The sequence below is a fragment of the Centroberyx affinis genome, unplaced genomic scaffold, assembly GCF_046629955.1.
Source record: "Centroberyx affinis isolate AG114_WGS23_722 - 3 ecotype Tasmania unplaced genomic scaffold, CSIRO-AGI_Caff_v1 ptg000723l_1, whole genome shotgun sequence".
Classification (NCBI taxonomy): Eukaryota; Metazoa; Chordata; class Actinopteri; order Beryciformes; family Berycidae; genus Centroberyx; species Centroberyx affinis.
In genome coordinates this window covers 185,759-212,273 of record NW_027279340.1, presented here as the reverse complement: position 1 = coordinate 212,273, position 26,515 = coordinate 185,759, and the positions used below count along the sequence as shown (strand labels likewise).

At 43.5% G+C, this 26,515-nt stretch overlaps 1 protein-coding gene across 3 annotated transcripts in view; it reads left to right on the top strand.

Annotated features, from left to right (window-relative positions):
• The window catches only part of lrba (LPS-responsive vesicle trafficking, beach and anchor containing), a 194,802-nt gene that overhangs the window by 153,309 nt on the left and 14,978 nt on the right, over window positions 1-26,515 (top strand). For all 3 annotated transcript variants that reach the window (XM_071519725.1, XM_071519724.1, XM_071519723.1), the window contains 5 exons: window positions 3,107-3,259; window positions 16,613-16,780; window positions 22,780-22,869; window positions 25,063-25,240; window positions 26,391-26,456. In XM_071519725.1, the coding sequence (XP_071375826.1) occupies window positions 3,107-3,259; window positions 16,613-16,780; window positions 22,780-22,869; window positions 25,063-25,240; window positions 26,391-26,456 (655 nt within the window). The remainder of the gene's footprint in view (window positions 1-3,106; window positions 3,260-16,612; window positions 16,781-22,779; window positions 22,870-25,062; window positions 25,241-26,390; window positions 26,457-26,515) is intronic.

Here is a 26,515-nt window from a genome sequence, read left to right as displayed (position 1 = left end):
CTTGAATCTCTGCCCACTGGGCCCCCAAACTGTGCTGAGCTTTGGGCTTTGCCCTGCAACAGCACAGGTCATACTCATACTTAGGGCCTTAGAAACCCCAGTGCAGCCCTAAACTGCCCTCTTAAAACATTTACAGCTACAGTCAGCCATTCTATGTCAAAGCTGGCTTTGGCCTGGTCTCCTGGCACTGGGTCACTGGATGGGGGAACAGTGGTGGTGTTGGGGGTTTTGACGCTTGATTGCGTTTACCACCCCCCACCCGCCTCCCCCCGATAAAACATATGGATTGTGTTACTGCATAGCTAGCCAGCGCTTGATTGCGAAAGCCCAACAAGAGCCCTCGTTTGCTCTCTCAGTCTAGACCTGTCAATGTGGATCAAACTGTGAGAGCTCAACTTCAGATCAAAACAAAGGGGAAATCTGGACCACATCACTCTCCTTCCATGTTCAGTTTGAATATTTAGCATATTTTGAATGAAAGTCCATCGACTTTATCCACTTGGATGCACGCATTCATCTTGTAGGCAAAGGAGGAATTAGCGACGAGATGTATCAATTTAGTATGCTAAGTACACCATTTAGCTTTAGCGTTGGTGCCATTGATAGCAACCCTCTGTCCCTGCTAGAGGGCAAAAAGCCTCAGTGTTTTCATACCCCACTGGTAAAGAAGGGGTGATAATAGGTTACAACACCCAGATCCAGTGTGTCTCTAGCCTGGGTGACGCTAGCATGACCTCCGGGCCCCAATCCCCTGACCTCCAGCCTCAGCCCAAAGGCATCAGAGGGGGGCAGGAGAAGAGAGAGAGGTTAGAGGTAGCAACAGTGGAAGTGTAGCGGGGGAGCCCAGGGGCCAGAGCCCCTCCAGTGACCCATGACAGGACAGGATTGGGGATCAGAGGGGCTGGCCTCTGACCAGGCCAGAGCAAAGGGGCCACTGCACATAATGGTTCATGCAGGGCCGGCTTGAGTGTTGGGGGGCACAGCCCTGAAGGTTTGTTGGTGTGTGTGTGTGTGTGTGTGTGTGTGTGTGTGTGTGTGTGTGTGTGTGTGTCGGTGTGTGCGTGTATGTGTTTGCGTGTGCACACATACACACACATACACACACACCTCAGACTGGACAAATTTACAGCAGGCTTCAGCCAGTGAACCTGGGTGAGCTGGAGGCCTCGTTAAGAGGTTGACCTTTAGTTTTAGGTCAGGTTTTGTGGAGTGGAGAGATTTCAGAACTGAGGAAGTGCCTTGTTGTTTTAAGCCAGTGTGTTTGCTTGCTCATTTGATTAGACCTTTTCTCCCCATTGATGAGAGGTGGATACTTTGTGATAATCTGAGACATAAAAGAGAGAAAAAGGAGACATATTTGAGCATCTCACTGAGTATATTTTGGAGATCTTTGAAAGATAATGTTGCATATGACCTTTACATGTGCGGGCTGCTGAACATTCCCATAAAAACTTAAACCTGCTACAGTGAGTCACAAGTTTTACCATGAGAGTATTTGCATGCTGCCATCCTGTCATCCATGCTGCCAGCCTGTTACAGACACATTAGGGCATGTCAGCTTGGTGTTTGACTGTGGTTTGGTCATCTCTGATGTCAGACTGTCAACCTCTCTGTATCTTCCTGTCCTTCTCTGGAGGACCAGTCAGCGCTTGAAGTCACACTAGCTTTACTCACAGACAACAGGGCTACCTTCAAATCCCAGCAAAACCTAATGTATATCTGACGTTGGATTTTGATCATTCAGTCCAGATGTTAAAAACTAGGGTCCTTGACTAAACACACCATGACATCCAGCTGTGTTTTATAGTTGAATAAAACTAGAATTACCATGCTACCATAGACTAGTCTTGTATATATGTATGCACTCTGTTTATACACAAATCATCCCCATTGCCCCATTGCTGTGTCAGAATGAAGCCACGCTTTATGTATTATACATGTTAGGTTGGTGGGCAAACACAGTATATTACAAGCTGTAATGTAGACAATTAAGAGCACAATTTACTTTGTGTGCCCTACTTTCTCTTTGTTATGGACATGAGGGAGCCAAGAATTGAGATAGTTCAGTATGTGCTTACATCCTGGAGTCTTGTCAGCAGGGAGACATCCACAGTAATACAGTTTAGGTCTGGAGGATGGCATAGATTTATCTACACATTGTTTAGCTCAAACTCAATCTTATTGTTTATGCTCATTCACATTGTGGCGAGTTATGCTTTGTTAAGAATGAAGAATGGTTAGACACAAGGGGTAACATCTCCTGTCATGACTGCATTTCAGTTCACTATCCTCAATCTCCACAATTTGAAAATATGCTATTTGGAGACAGCCAAATAAAATTGTCATAGTTGGGAAAGAATTTGGCTGACTGTGTCTTTGTCTGTTGAGTGGAATGGAAAAAAAGCTGAAATAGTATTTTTTTTTTCTGCTGCTCAGACTCAAACAAAGAAAACAAGTACATCAGAACAGTGGAAACCACAGCTGAGTGCTCACTCTGAGGTTTTTGACATCTTTTATAGTGGTGATGCACAGTAGCAGGCAGCAGACAAGCAGTCAGAGATGTAATTTCCATGAGTAATCGTACGACTCAAAAAACACCACTGTCTGCCTGTGGTGACACACACATACATACACACACACAGACACACACAGCTATCTCTAAATGAATTATGAATTGGATTTATACAGGGATCTCTCTCTCTCTCTCCTCTCTATTCTCTACCCCTCCTTTAGCTCTCCTTCTATAAAATGTTGCTGCTCTCTGGGGCCTGTTCAGATATATTCTAAAAGGTCTTCACTAGTCAAGTCTTTCCAAAGCAGTCTCCCCAGTTACTAGGGCTGGTTGGTGATTTATCCCAGCCTTCTGCAGTTTCACTGTTATCTGAGCTTCATTCACGTAAACAGCGTATCATCTTGCCCCAAAACCAAGCCTGTGACACTCATGTAGATGAATTCTAATTGCCACAGATCTGCATTACATCATGAGAAATGTTGATGGAATCACCTCTTATAAAACGTTTTAATTTGGCTTGTTTATTGTTGTGTAGTAGTGATGTAATTGACCAGCGTGTAAGATTATATGTCTGTCTGTGCTGCACCCATGCAGGAGCTGATCCCAGAGTTCTACTACCTCCCAGAGATGTTCGTCAACGCCAACGGCTACAACCTGGGGGTGATGGAGGACGGCACCGTGGTCTCTGATGTGGAGCTGCCACCCTGGGCCAAGAGCCCGGAGGAGTTCGTACGCATCAACCGACTGGTATGACACATGCACAGTACAGAGTAGCATAACACACACACAGACATACAGTACATGCATGCACACTTAATGGGCATGGGCAGTAGAGAGGTGTAATGAGCTTTGTTGGTGAGCATCCCCCCTGCTGAAGTGTCCTTGAGCAAGACACTGAATCCCTACCGGCTCCAGGAGTGCCGTTCTCCTGCAGGGATCAATAAAGTATCATTATTATTATTATTTATTATTATTATAGAGTCATGCAACTCTGTCTATTTAGTAGCTACTCAAGTGTCACACACATACACACGCACACACACATTCCTCTCTCTCCCTCATATGTCATATAAGCCCAGCCGTCTGAAGTCCTGTCAGAAGTCTCTCCCCCCTCCTTGCGCTAGCTTAGCAGGAAATGCTAATGCAAAGAGACAGTGTTATTTCCTGACCGTCTCACAGCTCTTCCTGTTACCTGAGCCTCCCGCTCCTCCGACATGCCCCGGCTCTCTGATTGCCGCGCCAGCAAAGTAATCTAACATCACCTCACCTCCTCGCTCTCTGCGTGCATGCTTGCTTCTGGTGTGTGTGTGTGTGTGTGTGTTTGTGTGTGTGTAGCGGGATGATGCAGTATCCTGTTTCTGATCTCCCCTTCCTGCCCCCTCAGCCCAAAGCACAAACGCTCTGTGTATACTCATGTTGGTTGTTGTCAGACTTTACTGTCATATTTTCATAGCAGACGTTCTCTCCTCTTCCATACACACTTTGGGAAGCTAAGGTAGCGCTTTTGATCAGATTACCTTGCTCTGCTTTAGAAGGTCAAAAAGCAGCAGATAGATTTACGGTTTCTGTTGTGTCTTGCTGGAATAGCTTGTCATGGCTATTTGCAGTCCTTCATCCTCAAAAAGTTGTTGAATTTTATCAAAGACTCAAAGGACAAATGTAAAAAAGTAGATTAAATCAAAACTTTAGGCATAATGGATAATGTATATTTTGCAGACTTAAGTGTTAAAAATAACGCTCTACCTGTTTGATTTCTTTCACTGGCCACATTTCTACTCAGTCACTGTTTTGGGTAGAAGCATATATAGCTTCCTTTGCAGTGGGTGCCCAGTAGTAATGGGTGCTGATGAGGTTGTGTGTGCTCTGTGACCTGTGTAGTTGTGTGGTGGGGTATGTTAACCAGCCTGCTGATATGACCAGGCCCCTATCATTAATCACACACTTCTCTCTCTATGGCTGTCAGCATGGTCTAGTCCAGGGTGGGTGTGTATGGAGGGATGCTGGTTGTGGTGGCGTGTTATTTTGGCAGAGAGTCATATTAAACTAAATTATACTGTACTCATACACACAGTGTGCAGTGTTGTATCCAGTCAGACCATTGAAGCCTACTGTTAATTAGTTCCTATAAAGGTATACAATGGTTGACTTCTTCACTGTCATCTGGGAAAGCAGTCTAACATCTCCCCAGCTCCAGTGTATATTTGTGAGAGTCTGTATGAGAGTATGTGTGTGTCTGTGTTTGTGTGTGTGTGTGTGTGTGTGTGTGAGAATACATAAGAGTACACTGTATGCTAACCCTATTGTATACAGTTCAGTGTTTTCTTAATTAAATGACATAAATCTATACAGGACTTGACACACTCTACATGCTAAATTCAATATGTGCTAGTATCAAAGCAGAAACTTGCATGGGAGTATGTTGTCAAGTTTTCTTGTTTTCCTTGTGATTTCACCGTAATAATTCATTTTCCTTCTTTAATTCTGTTCTCCTGAGAAATACTTCTTTAATATTCAGAAGTATAACATACTACCATTTTAACCATACTTAATTCTGAGAATATTTTTGTGTACATAAAAAAACTTTCAGAATAATTCCACTGAAGAAGCCTACTTGTTAGCATGTGTGTGTGACTGTGCTTAGTGCTGTTACAGCAGTGTCTGTTTCCATTGGACTATATTGCCAGTGCAAGCGTGCCAATCTCATCTACCACTGCGCCCAGCAATTCCCTTGGTTTTGTGTCCCATTTAGTACCGCAGTGGTAATTTGGACTTATCCGAACGGTCTACACACATACGCAGCTACCTGCTAGTTACTGCTTTCAGATCGATAAAACTCCCGTCTTGTGTTTCTCGCTCTACTGTGTGCAAATCCAGAGATATTGATCCAGCGTACAGCCAAGCCCAGCAGGCAGACAGATCTAGGTGCGGAGAGGCTCATAGCGAGCACAGTAAAGCACAGGCACTCCAGAGCATCACAGGGGGACTGACAATGCGAATATCTGCATCATCCCAGCACAGACACACAGGCTTACACATCACAGCATCAATACACTAAGACCCCCCCCTAAGACCCCTAGTGGTGGTCACATGTCATTAATATTTTTTTTAATGCAGTTATAATTGGTCATGCAAAGTAGAAAGTCGAGAGTATGTTTTCTCATGGTTTGATAACTTTTCACGCACTGTCAGTGTAAGATTACAATGTTTCTCTTGTATAGTGTCACCATCCTAAGAGGCCCAGTTTACTGTGGTACATGTACAGACAGACAGAAGGGGAGAGACAGGGGAAGGGAGGGAGGACAGGAGGAATAAAGGGAGGAACAGGCCGAGGAAGAGATAGAGGGAGGGATGTGTGGGTGGACGGGTCTGTGGTCATGACAGATAGCTGGCATTAGAGGGTGTCAGCTGGCAACTGTGGTACTGTCGGGAGAGAGATGAGCAGAGTGGTGAGGAGAGAGGAAGAGTGAAGGAGTTAATGGGCTGTTTGGCTCTCTTTAGCTTGTCTGCTGCTAATGGCCTAGCAACACAAGGATAGACAGCAGGAGAGAACACGCACACACACACACATGCAGACACACACACACACACACACTCCTGCTGTCTCCACTCTGGTTATGAGCCCTAGATGATTAACAGCTAATTAGGGCCCAATCTGGGAAGGCCATTAAAAGCCCCTCACAGTAAAGGATTGTGCTGCTGTGCAAAACGGCAGCTTGTTTTTGTTGTTGTGTGAGTGAGAGTTGCATCATTGGTAATAAAAAAGAATTCAACGGAAAATAGAAATATGATGTCAGATTTTAGTCTGGTTTGTATTGCTGTGCATTTGGCAGTGTCATAGTCAAGTTCATAGTTAATGTTTAGTAAAGTAGTGTGTTGTATAACTCTGGAACAGCATCACTTCACTGTGTGTGTGTGTGTGTGTGTGTGTGTGTGTGCGTGTGCGTGTGCATGTGTTTGTGTGTGTGTGTGTGTGTGTGTGTGTGTGTGCCTACACAGCTTTTTGTTTGACCTCTGACTTGCACAGTGCTGAGGATTCATAACCTCCATTTTAAGTACATGCGGTTAGGATGTGCTGAGGATTAGTTGGATTTTAAACAGACTCACTGGAGACAAACCATCTCAATACCTCAAGACAAGCATGCGCCTACACTGAAGCGCCACAGTATACTTAGACGCTTGCTTGTTGAGACGCACTCCCTTTTTCTTTCACTGTCCACTATATACACACACACACACACACAGATGTACACACAGAGACTCTGGGGTCTCGCTGCGGCGTGCCACAGAGATCAGGGGCTGCTTGTTGTTTTTACCAGGGGGTCAAAGGAGAGGTTAAGAACTTGATCCCTCCTCCACCAGATAACTAGATGTCTCTGGGCACTGTCAGGCTCTCTGACATTCCACTATATATGACCACATCTCACTTCTCAGGTCTGCTAACCATTAGTGGGATAGCAGGTGATCGTGTGCACGCATGTCTGTGTTTATGTGTGCGTAAGTGTGTGTGCGCTTAGGTGCACATCTGTGTTTACCTGTGCTGTCATGTGCCTAGGCTTCACTGGAGCTACTGATATGGAGCAACCTAAATGCTGGTGTGCTGTAGTAGCCAACACCTACTGTCAGTAGTCTAATGGCAGACTTTTAGTTCAGCAATAAGCATAAGAGGCTGTGCAAATCACTGTAAAGCACAGTCTTGTGTAGCTTGTTGTCTTTTAAAAACTGCATTAACACATCACTGTAATAAGAAGAGAATGCACATGTTCAATACATCTTATATTCTAATTCAGTGGAAATATAATTAGAAGAATTAAATATTATTCTTACACCAAGGAATATATTTTTTGAACAGTAGGGAACCAACATGGTTGCTTAGTGACACAAAAGTACCGTTGTGAGGGCTGATTTTCCGTGACTGTTGTGTGGCCACAGGTGTCTATTTATCCAGTCTTTTACAACGCAGTGGAAAGTGACTTGGCCAATCAGAAGTGAAGACCAGAACTACCCGTTTTGAAATTATGTTTTCTTTCCATTAAAGGTGGGGATTCATTCACTGTGAAGCCCATTTGAACTGTACGGGGCCCGTTTTCTGCTGTACTGTAGTTCAGATGTTTGGTTCCTCTCACTCATCTGTCCTGTTGTAGTGCTGCTGACAGACCAGCAAACCACACACATGGGAGAGAAGAGCAGCACATTAGGATCCCTCTTTTTCCCCTTTTAAAGAGTGTGCTCACTCAAAGCAGTGGCAGAGACATCAGCTAAACTGCTCTCACAGAGGGAGAGAGAGAGACTTTCCTCTTGTTGAATGGGTACAGCCAGTTGAGTGATGGTTCAGAAGCTGATACTGAGACAGAGTTGACCACAGGTCACCACCACACATTTTATTGGCTTGCTGTAAGTACCCAAGACAACCCTCTTCAATGGAGTTTCATAAAAGTTGCTAGTACAACTCTTTAAAAGCTGATCCTCTTTACCAGTACACAGTATATGATGTACCTAGCCCTTGTGCTATTTTTGGAGAGGACCTATGTAGAAACCTAGGCTGATGAGTTTGATGTTAGGGTAAGCAGGTCTGTCATTGGGGTTATCATGTGGGCATCTCCAGTCACAGGTGTTTTGTTGATTTGTTGTTTGAATTAGATGTTAAATGTGTTGCTAAATATTTCTTTATTTGTTTGTTTGTTTGTTTATTTATCTATTTTTTTCTTTCATTTTTACCTCCACCGTGCAAGTTATATTTTAGTTAGTTGCTTGTCTGTCAGCAGGATGTCTCAAAAACCTATGAACGGATTTCAATGAAATTTGATTAACAGGTAGACCTTGAGCCAAGCAAAAATTGATTCGATTTTGGTGGTGATCCGGGATTTACATCATCAAAGTATTATCTTTTTTTTAGCCGTAACTCTAAAACTAACAGAGATGGAGACTTGATTCCAAATCCAATTCATTCCATTCAATTTAACTTAACATTTAAGTGATCGGACTGATGTCTTTCTTTCCAACAGCAGGTGTGAGAATTGTGCAGCATTGGAAGAGGCTTGTGCGCTCTGAGTGCCTTCTAGTTTAAGTTCATGATGATAATCCTCTGTAGTGAACCACAATGATGATCTGTTTCATGGAGTCTCACGCTCGACCTTACAGCTGTTGTTGTGGTGACCCCACAGTAGTCTCCCCCACAGAGGTAAACATCTACATGGCTGCTCTGCGCTAACAGACAAATGTCATGTTAATGTGAGCCAAATCACCTTCCCTCTTGAACCCCATATACCCACCCTCTCACCCCCTGTGAAAGTCCACCTCTGAAGTTTGTCAGCTTCATATGCTGACAGCCCTTCACACTTACGCAAAGTGCGGCAACATGTTGGACAAGTCCATTACCCTACCAGGTTATGATCAAGTGAAGGGAGGAGCGTTTTTTTGCCTGCTATTTTTGCAATGTGATAAGATAATTTACTAGACGGAGTATCGTGGCCATATATGAAAACACAAGTTATTTTTGCCTGCCTGTGCAGGATTGTCACGAGGGCTGTGCGAAGTGTTCATGCAGACATGAGGGAGAGAGGGGTACAAAAACGAGAGAGGGTCCCACATTTTTCCCACAAGTCACACAGCCAGACATCACAGCTCCCCAGCTTAGACCACCAGCTACATGGAGTCAAAGATCACGGCTGTTTACATTCACCTCTCATCCCGACAACGCTGTCTGATCACACATCGGCTGGGACGCCCATAATGCCGTTCCCACCAGCGCACCCCCCATATCTTACTCTCTCAGGAACCCCATAGGAATTTATGTGTGAGCTGAGGTAAACCGCTGCTAGGAACAGGCACTAACCACTAAGAGATACTTCTGCTCCTGCGAATGACTGAGTGAGTGAGAGACGAAGATAGCCTAGCCTAGCGCGGCCTTGCATAACACAGTTTAGCTTACCATGTTAGCCTAGTGCTAATCTATTCCCCTGGTGTCTCCACTGAAGGCCTTGTTGTGGGATGGGAACTGGCCTGTGGGGGGGTTATCTGGCTAATGTCAGGCAGCGCTCACTGTAGGGGTATTGTCATGCAGAAGGGCAGACATGTTTACTGTGTGCTCAGTGTTTTACGAGCTGTCCCCCTTCTCCCCCCCTCCCCTCCCCTCTCCTTCTCCTCCTACTCCTCTTCGTCCTCCTCTTCAATGACGTAATGGAGGAGGCTGATGAGAGCCTGAGAAATGGGATGATCTACTGCTGCTGACATACTCACTCACTAATGTTGTCCCTCTCCCTCTTTCCTGCTCTCCTCCACTCTCTCCTTTCTGTTTCTCACTCTTTTGCTCTCACCAAAGCCTGCTAAATGGCTTTTTTTTGCAGCATTGCACTGCCCTCCATCACTCCAGTACATTCTCTTTTTCGTCTCAAACTCTTAACCATCTGTGTTGTCGACTCTACTTCTCTTAAAGGATTCACACACATCTGTATTTCTAAGGCCTGTATAACCTGGCTTGATTGCCACCATATCATCCTCTCTGCCTTTTAAATTATGTTCTATTATACTCTCATCATCCAATTTATGCTTACTTCCTGTACCAGGGTGAGATCATTTAAACTTCATATGCAAAAGCACAGCATATTATGCACTAACTAAAACCTAAAATGATTAACATATATTGCAACAATACAGTAATATAACAATATAATTAGCTTTATAATATCTAATATTATATACAGCATATAGGAACATAGATATTACATTGCTAATGCTATTGTTAAATATATTGTTCTGCTTATTTCTTTAAGTTGGATTTACCTTCTGAGGAACAGGGACACTTGGTGCTATACTTGCTTTCTTCTTTTTTTCATTTTTACATGCATACCCACATGCACACATGCACATCTAACCACACACACACTAACAATCTGCAGCTCCACACACCCATTAACCTCTCCTCATGAGCTAACTACACTCAAGCTGATCAGTGGAGTCATCCATCCTAATCATCCTCCACACCTTCAGACAGACAGAGAAACCCTCCGGTCCCTCCAGCCAACTCTACAATCATCTGAGACAACAATTCTCTCTGAACAGCTATCCAAATATCCCCCCATTCAGCCCGCTCTTAAGTCTTACTCAGTGGTCCTGTGTTTAATCAGCTCCGACTGTTGACCTAACTTTTACTCACCTGATCCTATTGTGGATGTGTCTTAATGGCGTTGGTGATGAATGTGCTAGCTTGTTATCCTTTCTGTGTGCAGGGCGATGGATGGTTAGATTCTCTGCAGGTGCTTGTTAGCAATTGTCGGGATTGTAGTAGACAGTTGCTAAATTGCAGTTTTCTCTTCTCATGTTAGTTTTTACTTTCATCCGTGTGCAATTTACTTCTTTTACATTTGTCATGACAAATTTCTTCTGGGGAGTATCCCAAAAAAACAAACCCCAAAACAGTATTACTGTCGGCTTTGATGGAGTGTGTGTGTGTGTGTGTGTACATGCACGTATGTGTTTGTTTCTTTGTGTATTTATGCCTGCATGTGTGTGTGCATGTGTGCATATAGTTATTGGCATGTGAAAGGCAGCAAAGACAGATGCATGTGTACAAGCAAACACACACACACGCACACATCTGTATTTCTAAGGCCAATATAACCAGGCTTGATTGCCACCGTTATGGACATCATCCTGTCTCCCTTTTAAATTCCATTATATTCTCATCATCATGTTACTTCCTGTACCTGGGCTTGATCATTTGACCTTCATTTGTATAAGCACAGTGTTATGCATGAACTAAAATCAAAAAAGAAAAGGCAACAAAGGCAGCTTTATTGCATTCTGAGTTTGAGTCAGTACCATTTGCTTCACCCAATATGTTTTACCTCTCAATCTGTATTGTTTACTCCACTGTCTGCGCTGTGAATCATACCACTTAGTGCATTTTCCCAGTCTACAGTATGCCATTTGTCTGACTAAGACTAAATCCACCATGACATGTTTGTTTTGGGGAGATATTTTCCCAATCACTGCTCATGCTGCTTCTTTTCACCCCACAACAAGATAGTCTTGCTTTTTAAGTGGGTGAGGGATAATGAGAAATATGGGAGGAGAGAGAGAAGTAGAGAGAGTGAGTAAGTTAGGGTTAGAGTTTCAGGTTCCACTTGCCAGCGAGTGCCTCTGTTGACCCATAGCCAGAACTCTCACAGTTGTGACCTATCTAATTAGTAGAGCAGGAAGGAGGGGGAGCTCCAGTAACACACACAACCCATCTGTGGTACTCTTGGTGTGTGTGAATATGAGAATAAAGGAAATGGTTTGTTAGCTCCACGGCTGCTCCGAGGCTCTCATTCCTTACGTCATCCTTTGCTTTGCTTTTTTTTCTTTCTTTTTCCTCTTCCATGTTGGGGCCCCCTCTCTCTTGGCTGGCTGCAGGCTTCCTCTGCCTGCCTCAAAATGACAATCGGCTTCTCATTTACAGCAAGCTAATAGGCCCTTTAATCAGAGTGCTTGTCAAACGAGGGGCAAGGCAACTCCAGAGGAGTTGATCCAAAGGATCAGATGCCTGGAAGAAAGAGCAGGAGGGAAAAATAGTGAAGGGAGGTAAGAGTGAGAGAATAAGGAGAAGGGAAAGCGAAAAGGGGGCTGCTGAAGTTAGAGGAAGAATAGTGTGTCAGAGCAAGAGAGATACTTAGTGAGGTAACTGGGAGAGCCTGGCTCCCACTAAAGACGATTAGGGCAGAAGATGACTGGCATACTTGGAAGTACACAAATATGATGAGATGAGAATTTAAGAAAAAAATACAGTAAGGTAGAATATAATATGAGCAAACAAATTGCACCCACATAATATTAGAGATTTTTTTTAATTATTACATCTTGATTTGAATATACGGTAACAGGTTTTTTTGTGGGTTATAGCTGCATTATTTGCTGATGTCTCAATAAGTTACTTATTTTCCATAATGCTTCCACCACAACTGAATGTTTCATATTCAAATTCAAATATTGTCATGCATAATGCATACTGATCAGCTTGTTCCCAGTCAGTCTTTCTAGTGCATACAGACCTGACTAGAGTTTGTCCTGTTCTGCCTTAATCGATAAATAAGAGACAGTTTGCCACTCACACCACCTTGCATACAACATGTGTATTCGATTACACACCCACACCATCAGTGACACACACACACACACACACACACACAGGCACGCATACTCTACATTGGCATGCAAATGAGCGGATTGATTTGTTGAGTGACATTTTAACATCCTTACAGACAGGTCTCCATAAGTCCTTAAAAAGGTTTTTTAGGGCCAGTGAGGGAAGGAGGAAAGCATTCAGTGTCACCTCGTTAAGACCGAAGTGAAATCCACCCCAATCCAGACCATAAAGCTAACCGCAAGCCACAGTGAAGCACAGAAACTTCACTTGTTGGCCCAGTGCAACTCCTGCAGTATGGGCAGACACTTTTACTTTTGAGGAGGGAAAAATAATCACTATAACAAGTCCAAGATGAAGCAAAAAGAAAAAGAGAAAAAATAAATCATGCCCACCTGCTAGCAGAAAAAGCATTCCAAGATGAGGCTGGGTAAACTAGACAATGAGTCTAGTCAGTGGCTCTCAATCCTGGTCCTCGGGGCCCAGAGTACTGCTGGTTTTCTATCCTACCAGGTAATTGCATTCACCTGGTGTCCCAGGTGTAAATCAGACCCTGCTTTGATGGCTAGAATGGAAAATGGAAGAAAGAAAAAAGCAGGGCTCTGGGTCCTGATGACCAGGATTGAGAACCACTTGTCTAGACATTTACTCTGCACACTTCTAATCTGAGATTTATGTACAGATGGAGTATTTCTCCTTCCAAAGTGTCACAGTGACAGACACACAGACAGACTGTCAGTCTCTTTGAGTGTGAATTTTTAGGCTTTGAGTTCACAGTCTTGCTTCCTCCTTCTTGAAACATGTGTAGCTGAAGTAACCTGAGACTCAAAGACAGACAAGGCATGTTCATGATGATGTATTTTCATTGGAATTCACATCACAACCCTGAGAACTGCCAGGCAAGCAAAATAAGCATGGGGGCAAATTACTCCAACATTGTTTTCTCCACAAGAAATTCAAGGACAGAAATTGTTGATATGATTGAATACTTGATCGTTTTGATGGGCAAAAAAAGTATTACGGTCTTGGTACCATATTTACGCGCAGGAGATGTCTTACAATTATTGTTGCTTTAGGAAAACAAGCCACCGCAGTACACAACAAAGGGACCTCCTGTGCTTCAAAGGTGTACTTTGTCAAATCCAGAACAATAGAAATGTGGGATTCCACTGACTTCTACCCCCTATCAGCATTTACATAAAGGCATGCTAAATTATTCATTAATTATCAGAGAGTCCCCTGTGGATGGGGATGACACACACACTAGCTGCTAATTGGCCCATCAATAACCCTGCCTGGTTGTCCTGAAGTGGCAGCAGATCCCACCTCAGGAATCTGCTATCTGCCCCAACCTTCTGCTCCACTGTTCAGACAATGTTGAGCTGCATAAGGAGACATCAACACACCTGGTACAATGTGATGAGTTACAGGTACATGCTTAATTTGTATACTGTACTCATTTACTGTACTCATCACAATAGTGTCATTGATATGACATTAGTATACTATAGTATAGTGGTTCTCAACATGGGGTCCAGGGACCACCAGGGGTGTTTTTTTATCATAGTTTCACTGTTATCTCTCTACATAAAATACAGATAGTCATGGAATTTTGGACAAAATTGGTCCGAGAGAAAAAATCTCATCAAATGGCGGTCCGTGGCCCTAATGTTGACTAAATCATATGATTGATATGAAAAAGGTTGAGAATCACTGCTATAGTAGATATAGTACATGATTATATTGAGCTAATAAACATGAATTTTATACTATGTAAGCAGCTATTTATAATTTGATAGGCGAACCTTACTCTCAAAATGTTTCTCTTAAGAGTCTGTTTCTCTCAAAACAAAAGAATAAAGCTCTCATTTTACTTTCAGTTTGTCTCTAGGATCCCCAGTCCTAGCCATTCAGCTCTTTCTCTAAAGCTCAGAATGAAAGGGCTTTGAAGAGACGCGATCAAGGCAGTTTACTGTACCCCCACAGGCACAGACAGACACTCTCTGAATCACTGAGTCCACTGAGGTTGAATTCCTACACTTAGACTCTAGTCAACGAGCACTGCTGGGCCTTTTGTCTGACAGATGATGATAGACCAAACAACTACAAAAATACACAGCTCTACACTTACAGTTACAGTACCAGCGCAGCACACACACACACGCACTTATCTCTTCTCTCTCCCTCTACTAATGGTAGATGCTAGTGATTTCCATAAAGGCGGGCCTCTGGAGAGGGAGCTGCAATAACATGGCCGCTCTTTGTTTCCCCATGCTGACTGACAGGAGATTGCAGTGCACATTAAATGCCCATCAGGCCCAGCATTAGTTTTAGAAACAGGGGAGCAGGGCCCGTCAAAGGTCAATCCTAGCGCATAATGAACTGATCTCTCTCTCTCTCTCTCTCTCTCTCTCTCTCTCTCTCTCTCTCTCTCTCTCTCTCTCTCTCTCTCTCTCTCTCACCCCCCCTCTCTCTCAAACACACACAGACAGGACAGGACCCCACTCAGCTTGCTATTAAAGTGAGTTTGAATAAAGAGGCTTTCCCTGGCTCATAATGTAGCATTAATAAAAAGGTTTGCCTTGTGACATAGACCTTTAAACATACTGACACACTGTGAATGTGCTGATGCCAGAGGGACAGATAGACATTGAGTCTAGACTGTCTTAGGCTCTTGGGGTGTTCTGTTTTATCTTAATGCTAATGGTTAGTTTTGTTTTGTTTTAGCATTCCCTCATAGTTCACCCATTTAACAGAAAAGGTTGTCAAGTGGGGCGCACAGAGAGGGAAAACTAGACAAATTTCTCTCCATCTGCTAATTTCACCAAGTCTCCAGGTCTCAGAACAGTGATTGCATTTAAGTGGGACATTGTCCAAAAGAAGACCAATATGTGTAATAACCATAAACCTATACAATGACTAGTTCTACGCCTATGACAAAAACCCTTTGTACCAGGCTACTATTTTAATGGCATGTTTGCCTGTTTCCTCACACTGAACCTCAAGACCTTTCATTACTTTGTTTCCTCACGGTTTTTCTCGAGGAAACAATTCCCATTCCTATACTGTTCATATTATTATTGTTCAGCCTCTCATCAGGTCAGATTGCAGAAACTCTCACAGTTTTCCATCAAAACCCCAGTCAGTCCTAGACTGTCAGGGAGAATATCATCATAACCTCAGCCTGACACAGTCTCCTACCTTTATCCCTGTGCCTTCCTTCCTGATTGAAAGTTGTAATTAACAGAGTGGAGGAGAATTAGATGCAGAATGAGCTGTCACAAAGTCACATTTAAGTGAGGGATGTGCTGCTCTCAGCAGTAAAATTTAAATGATATAAATTGCCATTTAAGTGTAGCGCAGGCTAATGTTTTGTCACAAATTAATGTGACACAAGGCAGCAATGACAATCAAGGGCTGCCTCATTCTAATTTGGACGTGTTTAGAGGGCTTTTGTGAGCCGACAGCTTTACACAAATTAACACAATTGCCTGTTTTTATGAGGAAACCATAAATGTTTTTTTCCCTCCTTTGCCAGCTAATGAGGAGAGAAAACGGCTTGTATCTCAGTGTTATGGCGATGCTAAGACGTCTCCAGAACAGCAACATGGTGCTCTCATCTACCCACAAGCAGTGGAGAAAAGAACAAAGACAGAAGCTGAAATGGCTCCCTAATGAGCTACAAGAGTTCTCTAATGTTTTGATGTTTCCATATGATCGGATACGGATTTATTGTGCATTTTGTTCATTATAGAAATCATTGGCAGATTGTCGCAGGAATAATTAGCAGGGCATTCTGTTTTTCTCTAAGGAATTCATCTTTGAGGGGGATTAGCGATACCTGCTGTTTAGTAATGGGGTACAGAAAATGTTTTGATGGGAGCGTGATTAGAGTATGGTGTATAAATGGTGTGCATCTGTTGTAGAACTTATTGATATTTACAATACTTCTAACCCTTTGTCCTCTCCTCCCTCTACAGGCTCTAGAGAGTGAGTTTGTGTCCTGCCAGCTCCACCAGTGGATCGATCTAATCTTTGGCTACAAGCAGCAGGGACCTGAAGCCACCAGAGCCCTTAATGTTTTCTATTACCTGACCTATGAAGGCACAGTCAACCTCAGCTCCATCAGTGACCCCATGCTCAGAGAGGTGAGGCTGATGCATGATACATAAGGAAAAACATACACCAAACATGCACTAACGCTCACACCTTAATATGCATTTATTTACTGTACTGCTGATTCAACTTCCTTGTTAGCTCATGCTGGGTAAGGGAAAAATCCCATATTACAGTAAGTACATTTGAGCGTTGGCATTCTTAAATGGATGCTTAATCTGGCTACATTACAAAGGCATCTGTCCATTCATTCATGTTTCCGATTATTGATGCCATTAGCCATGTTAAATTGGATAGTTGTGGTGTGGCATGGGAGAGCTATGCTAACAATCTGCTGGCAGGAATTGCTGAGCAAAGCTTTTCCCCTGTGTGATACCTCTGAAAGCACTGCACCAAGTGTTCCACTTTAACGCCTTAAAGCCTCCTCCTTCACTTTCATTCATTATTCATCCCCTCACTTTGAACTACTACACACACTAGCTACACTAGCCTGCCCTAGAGCAACAACACAAAACACAGTGCTGAAATGAAAAACACTGCTAGCTTGCTAACAGCCAAACACTGTCTTGACAACTTCTCCAGTCTGTTGTAAAAGGCAGCTAGCCAGCAGAAGGCCTGTTGACCCGAGTCTAAAGACGGACTTCTGCTCCCAGCAGCCTTCTTGATGTCTAACTAACTTGTGGTACCAAACATGCTGCATTTTCTATTTTTATTCTTTTCAAAACGCAATCACAGGACTTTGTACAGGGTTTTAAATGTATGTCCTCTTGGTATTGAGATCTAAATGGAGATGAGTTGAGAGTATATCAAGGGGCTGAGCAGCCCTTCCCTCCACCCTTCTATCTGCTGCCCTTCATGCTCAGTGACTGGAGCATCACGGGCACCCAGGGTAGATCCTTGATTTATCACCTCATTCACCCTAATTCCCATCCAGATGTGCTTTGGCCTTTAGCTGCACACACCCACACATGCACACATGCACACACGCACACACACACATACACACATACACACACATACACACACACACATGCAGATTCATTACCAAGGTGCACCGGTCATTTCCACACCCAGCCCAGGCCCATTACCCAGTCTTCTGGTTAATACACACGCACCGCAAAATTGGATCACTGACACTCCACTATTTCTGCCGAGCTGCTTCAACGACCATGGGATCGATAAATCCACACACAGCATACAGGCGGCCATCAGAGCCAGGTGCATGTGATTTGAGGTGTATTAAAATAGCACCACCCACCTCCCTGGTTATGATATCCATGCATACCCAGCATGTATGAAGGAGGGCAGATTTTGGATATGCACACAGACTATGTATATGAATGATAAGAGGTAGAACTTTATATGGTGTTATAATGCTACATGTAGCATTTTCACATTAATAAATCATTACCACAACATTTTTTTGAGACATTACTAAAACTACCATAAATAAACAAGACCACCACAAAATAGACATCTCTACTGGCCTCTACATTGTATTTTACATCGTGCGCCACCGGGTCAGATTTTATCAGAAAGAAGACCTCTGTTCTTCCAGTGCAAATAGAGCAATTAACAACATCCTCTTTGTGGCACACAACAGAGTTAATGGGATGTTTTCATTTTGAGATACACTACCACTACCAATACCATCGGTACCAGATAGAGGCTACCAATTGTCTTGATCATGGTCTCATTTGTTTACAGTAATTATACCAAGGTATCACAATTAATTTGACAATGATATATTGATGTTTAAAAATGCTACACTTTAACAATGGCAGTCTTATGCTATATAAACCTAATATTGTGTAGTGTTGTATTTGTATTTGCTTACTAAAATCCTTTCAGTTTCACTATTATGTGCAAAAACATGAATAAAGGAGCATAGTCTGCTCCACTCCCTAGAGACGAAGACAGAGCCAATAAGAAAGAGTTTGTTGTTTTCTGCTCCTACTCCCCTTCTGATGTTGTGAGCCCAATTGGCTGGGTTTCACCTTCCAAAACACCCTCAGTCTGAGCGCTTTAATTAGTTAAATAAACCAAGGCAGTGTTAGCCCCCGTGAGCTAAAGCCAAGGCTCTCCTTCGACTGTTTGTGCGGAAGGAAGCATGCCCTGTCTGTGGAGAAGGTGGAAACAGAGTTCCAGGTCTGGGCCGTGTCAGGGCCGGGGGCGGGGGGGTGGCTGGGAGGTAGAGGGGCTTTGGGCCTTGGGTCTGATAGTGTCCCCAGAGTGTATCATTACTGAGTGACAACTGTTTCTGCCAGAGCTGTGGTCTGGGCCAGGCTAGGCTACGTTAGGACAGGCCCTGGGGCTGTTCATTGTCAGGGGGATGGGGCACAGGCGTGTGTGTGTATGTGAGTACGTGTGTGTGTTTTTGGGTAGGGAAAGTTAGTGGATTGGGGTAGAGGGGCAGCTGGTTCTATATTCCTGCCACGCTACTTGGCAGCTGCCCCACCGCCCAGAACCCAACCACACACAAACACACACACACACACACACACACACACACACACACACTCCAGAGGTTTTTTATGGAGCATACCTTGATATGTATTCATGGGGCGTGTATACGCTGGTATATTTGTTATGTGTGCTCATCAGCATCTATGCATACCGCTGTGTTTTCATGTGTGCATTGCTGTATTGGGAGAGCGTTTGGAATATCTCAGCACAGATTAGGGAATACTGGGGAGACCACTGCTGTGTTTTTCAAAACCATGATTACTTCCTGTCCTGCTTCTGCCGCAAGTCAAAACCTATCCCCCCCCTTTCTCCAGGAGAACTGTGTGTGTGCGTGTGAGTTGTGTGCATGCATGACTGTGTACATGTGTACGCGCCCTTGTGCATGGCATGCATGCACATCTGTGTTGCCTCTCGCTATATAAAGAGAAACACACCCTCTGCTCCCTCCTCATCGTTGTACAGGGCTTCCCCTCTTTCACATGTGATTATGGAAAATCCCACAGCCTCTCACACCAGCGACAAAACACAGAGCCCTGTCTGAATTGTAGAGTGTTTGCGTAATTCGGCAGAAGACAAGGAAATATACCCACGCGAATGAACCTGTTTTGACATATAGCCACAGTGACTTCCCAAATACAAGGCCCTACTCATTTGTTTTCTTTGGACAATACACCCTCCACTGTATAAAATATTTTTTCAAATTTCTTAAAATGAGAGGTCCAGAATGTCCCGCCGCACCGCTCGTGAGCACTATAAGGCTATCCTAGTTTTTCTTTTCACTCTATTCAAAGAGTGAGTGTTGGGGTGATTTGCATGAAAACAGCATGTTTTACATGGAGATCCATCTTGTCAAGTGGCTGAGTAAATCAAAGGCTTGGCTGGGACATCTGAGCCGAGGGCGTCTCGGCCATTTAAATGTATAGAATATAGAGAACCTTCATCAGACATGGGCCAGCGCCCCCAAAAGAGATTGGCCTTGTGGATAGCCCCTCATATAATCACCTGAGCATTGCACTGGCATATAGGGGTAGGACATGCTGACCTAGACTCAGGCACTTTCCAACGTTCCACAGCCTAATAAATGTCAGAGCTGAACTTAATGAAGATAGGTTGAGTGGCTTTGAGGAGTCTCTTCCACGCATTAGCCTAGGCAAATGCTCTGCTCCATAGGCAGTGAAGGAGGGAGTCACTTTGACCTTGAATGTTGCACCGACATCCTCTCACTAACACACCAACGGCTGAACGGTATGAAGAATGTTCTCTGTAAACCATGCTCAGTGTCAGGTCATGTACAGATTAGGCCTTTTTGGTCTTTGATATCATGGTGTTAATAGATTGCCATTGTTTAAAACATCTTAATACAGTCTAAAGGACTAGTGTTAGTTTTACACAGTGCTGGATCATTGATACTGAAGCATCTCTTTTCAGATCTGGTGCGTTTGCTTAAGATGAACACTGTTGACCAAAACCACAGACACTCCTACCAATGAACAGACACACTTTTGAGAAATGTTCTCAATGTTTCTGTCTACTGAGCCAGTGCCAAACCACACAGATTGCCGAATAGCTGCCCTTCTTGTGTTTTTATAACACAACACGCTAGGGAACTTCCAGTGAATTATTTCAACTTTTATTACTCATGCATTGTCTTCATGAATGCATGACACATGGACCTGTCGTTTCCTTTTCTGTTTGACCTAGCCTCTCATAGAAACTATTATACTCTGATCTATCCAGACCCCCAATCATGTGTTTTTCATAGATGGTCCTAATAAGGCCAGAGGTGGATTTACACCAGATTATATGGAGGAGGGCCTGAGCCTATTACTTTGCTCAGCTGACAGAAAGATGGACCAATGTAAACAAGGGGAAAGCAGAAGAAAACCACCAAAACAGAAGAAAGGGAGTGGGGACAGTGAAACTAGAGTGGGCATATGGAAAAGGGAGAGTATGGAGAGAGACATGGACATAATGCTTTGGTGTCTTGGTGCTATGCTCACACGGAGAATACTGTATGTATCTATAATTTTTGGTAAGTTGGTGAGACTTTTTAATAGACATTTAAGTTAGGATCTGTCTTTCTCTCCGTCTCTGCCTCTGTCTCTGTCTCACTGGTCTCTGGTTAGTTTCAGACAATGGGGATAAGCTGACTAACTTCACAACCTTTTTCTCATGGAAATACCATATGCAGGCCTCAACCATGAGCTCATTCTCAGAGGCCTAGCCAAGTCAGGCTCAAACAGCTCAGCCTACACACACAAGCTGTCACTCCCACACAGCCACTCACAGTGCAGACAAACATACTGTACAGTCTGTCAAAATTTTGCATTGGCTGTTTTCTGTCTGTCTATCTCTTTTTAAGCTGAGCACAAGATCTCCACCGATTACACTGTATCTGTCTCGGCCATTCTCTTACTCCATGCTATTTATGCTTCTTTGTTCTTATACCGTTTTCCACTTACTTGTGTCTCTTGTGTCTTGGCTTATCATCTTTTTTTGTTTTTTGTTTAGTTTCGTTTTTGTATTTAGATTTTTCTGTAAGCCCTTTCGGTTTGTTTTTTTTCATCTTGAATGCACAAATTATCTTATTTTCTGTTGTTTTGTTGTTATTTATCATCGAATGTTTGTACTTGTGCTTGTGTTTCTTATCATTTCACTGCTATGATTTATCACTGTGCGAATTAACTGACAGTCAATTGAAGAAAACCCTCCCTTTTATCCACTCCTTGAGTGCGATAAAAAGGGAATTGAGATTGGGCTATTCAAAGTCGATGTCAATAATGCGAAATTAAATACTTTAATGTCTTTCTGACTGATGATAATAGTGGGCTAGTGGATGGTATTGTGATAAGTTTGCATAGCCATCCAAAGTGTGTTGACTTGACCATAGCCTTGTACATATATATATATATGTGGGTGTGTGTGTGCTCCATCCCGTGCTAGTTGGCCTGACAGTGAGCTGTGTGATGATGTCCAGAGGCTGCTAGGCCGGCGTCTGCTCTGACATTTATGGTCCTATACCTCTTCATTAACACCACCTAACCAGCCTGCATGCCTGCCTGGCCTGGCCCTCCTCTGATTCTGTGTGTGTGGTGGTGGAGGATAAATTGGTATGTGTGTGTGTGTGTGTGTGTGTGTGTGTGTGAGAGAGAGAGAGCGAGAGAGAGAGAGTATGTATGTGTGTGTGCATATGTCTCTGCACATGAGTGCCTGCATGTCTCCCTCTCTGCTTTGGTTTTTGTGTTCATCTCTCTTTTCTTTTATTTCAAGAGCAGTAATCTTAAATTGGCGTAGCATTTACCAGCCGATGTTGTTGTCTCAGGAGTGTTATGTGTTGTTAGTGTTTTTATTATTTCCTGTCTACATGGTATTCACTTTTTGATGCTGAGGTACCAGGACACAAGAATATTCTCATGAATCAATAACGTTAATTGCTTTTTCTCATCTCCCTCAATCTTTTCTTTCTCTTTCATTCCATCTATCTCTTTTATCTCTTTCTGTCTCTGTCTCTTTTCCCCTCTCTCTCTCTCTCTCTCTCTCTCTCTCTCTCTCCCTGTCTCCTCAGGCTGTGGAGTCGCAGATTAGGAGTTTCGGACAGACCCCCTGCCAACTGCTCATCGAGCCACACCCACCCCGCAGCTCAGCCATGCAAGTGGTGAGTGGTGCATGCACATACATGCGCTCACAGATAATCACACACACACACACACACACACCACTGTACCTGTAACCCTCCCTTTTAGAAATACTCTGGGGGCCAATAGCCAGGGGAGCTATCTGTCCTCATGCTGCCTGTTTAATGCTGTCTCAGACTGCTGATGTACTCCGATGTTGGCACTCTGTTTTTCCTCACATCAGCCTTCTTAATTTTTGACTCTTTTCATCCTTCATGTGATTTCCCTCCTATCCTCCTGTTCTCCATCCCCAACTGTGGGAAAATCAGTCTCCTCTCTTGTTATTAGAATGATGTGTGTGAAAAAGTGAGATCACAAGCGTTTTTTGAGCGTATGTGTTTAGTATGGGGGGGGGTTGTGGGGGAATGGCACAGATTCAAAACATGGGTCTGAGCCAAATTCTCCACCTGAGCTGGAAGCGGAGGAGATGAGGGAGGGTGGAGAGCGGAGGCAACACAACGGTCCTGAAGTGACGACTTTTAAGGGCCAAGGACTGCAGCGTGCATGCTTGTGATGGACCAAGGCCCCATGAGTCCCTATTAGTGTGGTGTCCCTGCGGCGCTGACAGCTGGCTGTAGACCACCTCCCAGCACACACATACACACACACACACACACACACACACTCACACACAGACTCAGACTCTTGGGTCCTGCTGTATTTGAATCCAGCTCACTTAAGCGCAACTCTGTATTAAATGTTTTTATTTCTACTCCACCGCATACAGTATTCAAACAACACCATTATTCACACAAATTGCAAGTCTACCCCCCTCTCCCCCTGCCCCACATACACACACACACATACTCTACATCTCTTCAAAAAACCCGGTTCTATTCTGCCTTTAAACCTTTTTCCTCTCTACTTTCTCTCCATCCTTCCACATGCGAGTGTGTTGTCAGAGTGTTGGCATCTGCCCATGCTGGTGGTAATGATATTGTCAGTGTGTCTGGTTAGCTGTCAGGCACACAGGATTTGCTCAGGTCTGTTCCTGGTGTTAAACACTGATGTTCCTCTTCTCACTACATGCGAGGAAGAAAATGGCTCTCTGATAAAGCTGCTTAGTACAAACAGTCTGCAAATGGCTTTATATAGCCTCCTGTCTGCCGCAGGGAAGAGGTCTGATAGGTCAGTGCAAATCACCTAAAGTGATCAGTTTTTGTCCTGGCTATTTTGAGGTTGGTCTCTGCTACATGTAGCCTGTGCGTGTATGAGTTTAAATCTCACCACCAATTCATATTATTTCTGTGCTTATTTTATGCTTAACTCGACAAAACTAGTTAGAATCACCTGGAGTTCAAGGAATGTACAACATTTCACAGGTAGTGCCTAAGTGGCCTTATTTACCGAGCGCATATTCTAGAAGCAGCTAAAGAAGCCTGTTATAGGATTTTCTCTTTAATATGCTGTTATAGGACTAGCTGTGGTGACACATTCTAATCATAGCAAGAATCAGTGCCATTGTTGCAGCTGAAATGCATTCAATTTCTAGTTTTGCTAGTTGATTAGATTACATTAAATTACAGAGGCTAGACTGTAGCACACAAATTAAGGTTGTGATCCTCAGATGGCAGTTATCAGCCTATCAGAGTGGTCTTATCGAAAAGCCTTTAATAGGCCCATAGTTGCTGAGCCAGTATGATACTTTTTAATAGACATGATAGAAAGAGTTAGCTTATTGCACTAGTAGACACATTATACTCTCAGTGCACTTAACAAGGGTTGGGTATACAATGCTTTATCGTTTCACACACTTTTCATTTCATTGTGTTGAATACAATTATTACAAATGTTTTTGTGTTGTGTTTTAGTCTTGAGTTGGGAGTTTTCCTCTTTAGAGATTCTTCCCCTTCCTATTTGTGCTGCAGCCTTGCTTCAACAGGGATCTGTTGCATTTTCTGTACAAACTTTTACCAGCCTCTTTTCCCTAGCTTGGCTATTCTGCTTAATTGCTGCTTATTGCTCTATCCTGCTGTAGCTTCCTAACTTTCTCTCTGTCCTTCTCTTCCCTCCCTCCTCCTGCCTCTCCCTCTTCTTGCCGTTGCCTGCTGCTGCTCCTCTCGTCCTTTTTTTTCTTCCGCTCTTTGTCTGCCGCTCCATATCTTGGCTCTTTTCCTCTCTTCCCTGCATCCCTTTGTCCATCCTGGGGGCCTGAACAGTATCTTCTCCTGCAGACCCCACTGATGTTTACGGAGCAGATGCAGCAGGATGTTATCATGGTACTGAAGTTCCCGTCCAACTCTCCCGTGACCCACGTAGCGGCTAACACCCAGCCAGGACTAGCATCACCTGCCATCATCACCGTCACCGCCAACCGCCTCTTCGCCGTCAACAAGTGGCACGGCCTGACAGGTGAGAGACGCATGTTTGTGTGTGCATGCGTGTATTTGGGTGATTTCCCAGCAGCATTTTTGTGGTGTCTAAAAGATGCGTTTGAGTGAAAGATATTATTAGTTAGTAGTTATTATACAGAACAAGTGAAAAACATTCAGCTGTGAACATCGCAGGTTCCACTCCAAATTAAGTCGAGGGTAATTTTGACAGATAAAGACCCTTGAAGCTCGATATTTATCACTATCACACAATAATTTTCATAGGTCCTTGGTTCCCCTCTCTCCTCCAAACTACTTAGTGTCTCATTTATCCGAGTGGAGGATTGACCCGTCTCGTCTCTATAGGACGGACGTTGATTCGGGAGACAGTTGACTGTGTCTACTGGAAAGCAGGATCAAATGTGACACATGCAGCACCCAGCATTAGGTCTCACGTCCACCTCCATACATCAGCCTCTCACTTCAAAAAACCTTATTTACTCAACATCCATCCTGCCCCGCAGGAAACGTTAAATTTGATATCTCTGAATTTATGAGGATGAAGACTGATCGGTTTTCAGTAGAATAGAACCTCATCCATGCGGACCGCAGATCTGAACTGACTGGTTAAGCCAACTGGCATAATGAACGAAATGTGTGCTGTTCAGAAATACGCCATTAATTGCATGGAATCACTGGAGTTTCCATATTGCAGTTAGATGCAATTAGGTGAATATTTGACAATTAGAGGACATTTTGGAATAATTATGTATCTATGTTTACATTTAGAATAAGTTTATTGCTGATATATATCTAAATCGTCACAACATTACCTTTGTATGAGAAATGGTGTTTAATTTCCTTTTACTCTTAAACACTGATAAATCTCTGTCAGTACCATGTTTTGATTCTGTTTACTGGAATATCACAGGTACTCATAGCTAAAGTGATGTGGTTGAGTAAAAAAAATGCCCATTTGTGACTAGGATCAAGAATCACTTTCTCAATAGCCTTCGCAGTTATTTAACATAATTGATGTTAAATTCGGAGGAGAACTCTTGGGGCCAGTAGGTGACACTTTGACTTTGCAGTAATAATTTTCAGTGTCTTATAGTGAATTGAAAGCCAACAGCCACTTCACAAGGCCACATGATTACAATATTAATCCAATCTGTCTTTCTCTCTGTCAGGTCATCAGAGCTCAACGGTGCAGGACCAGCAGTACCAACTTCCAGTGGAAATTGACCCTCTGATAGGTATGCTGTCATGTGTGTCTGTAAAAGCACGCACATGCAAATTTTTTTTTTTTTTTTTT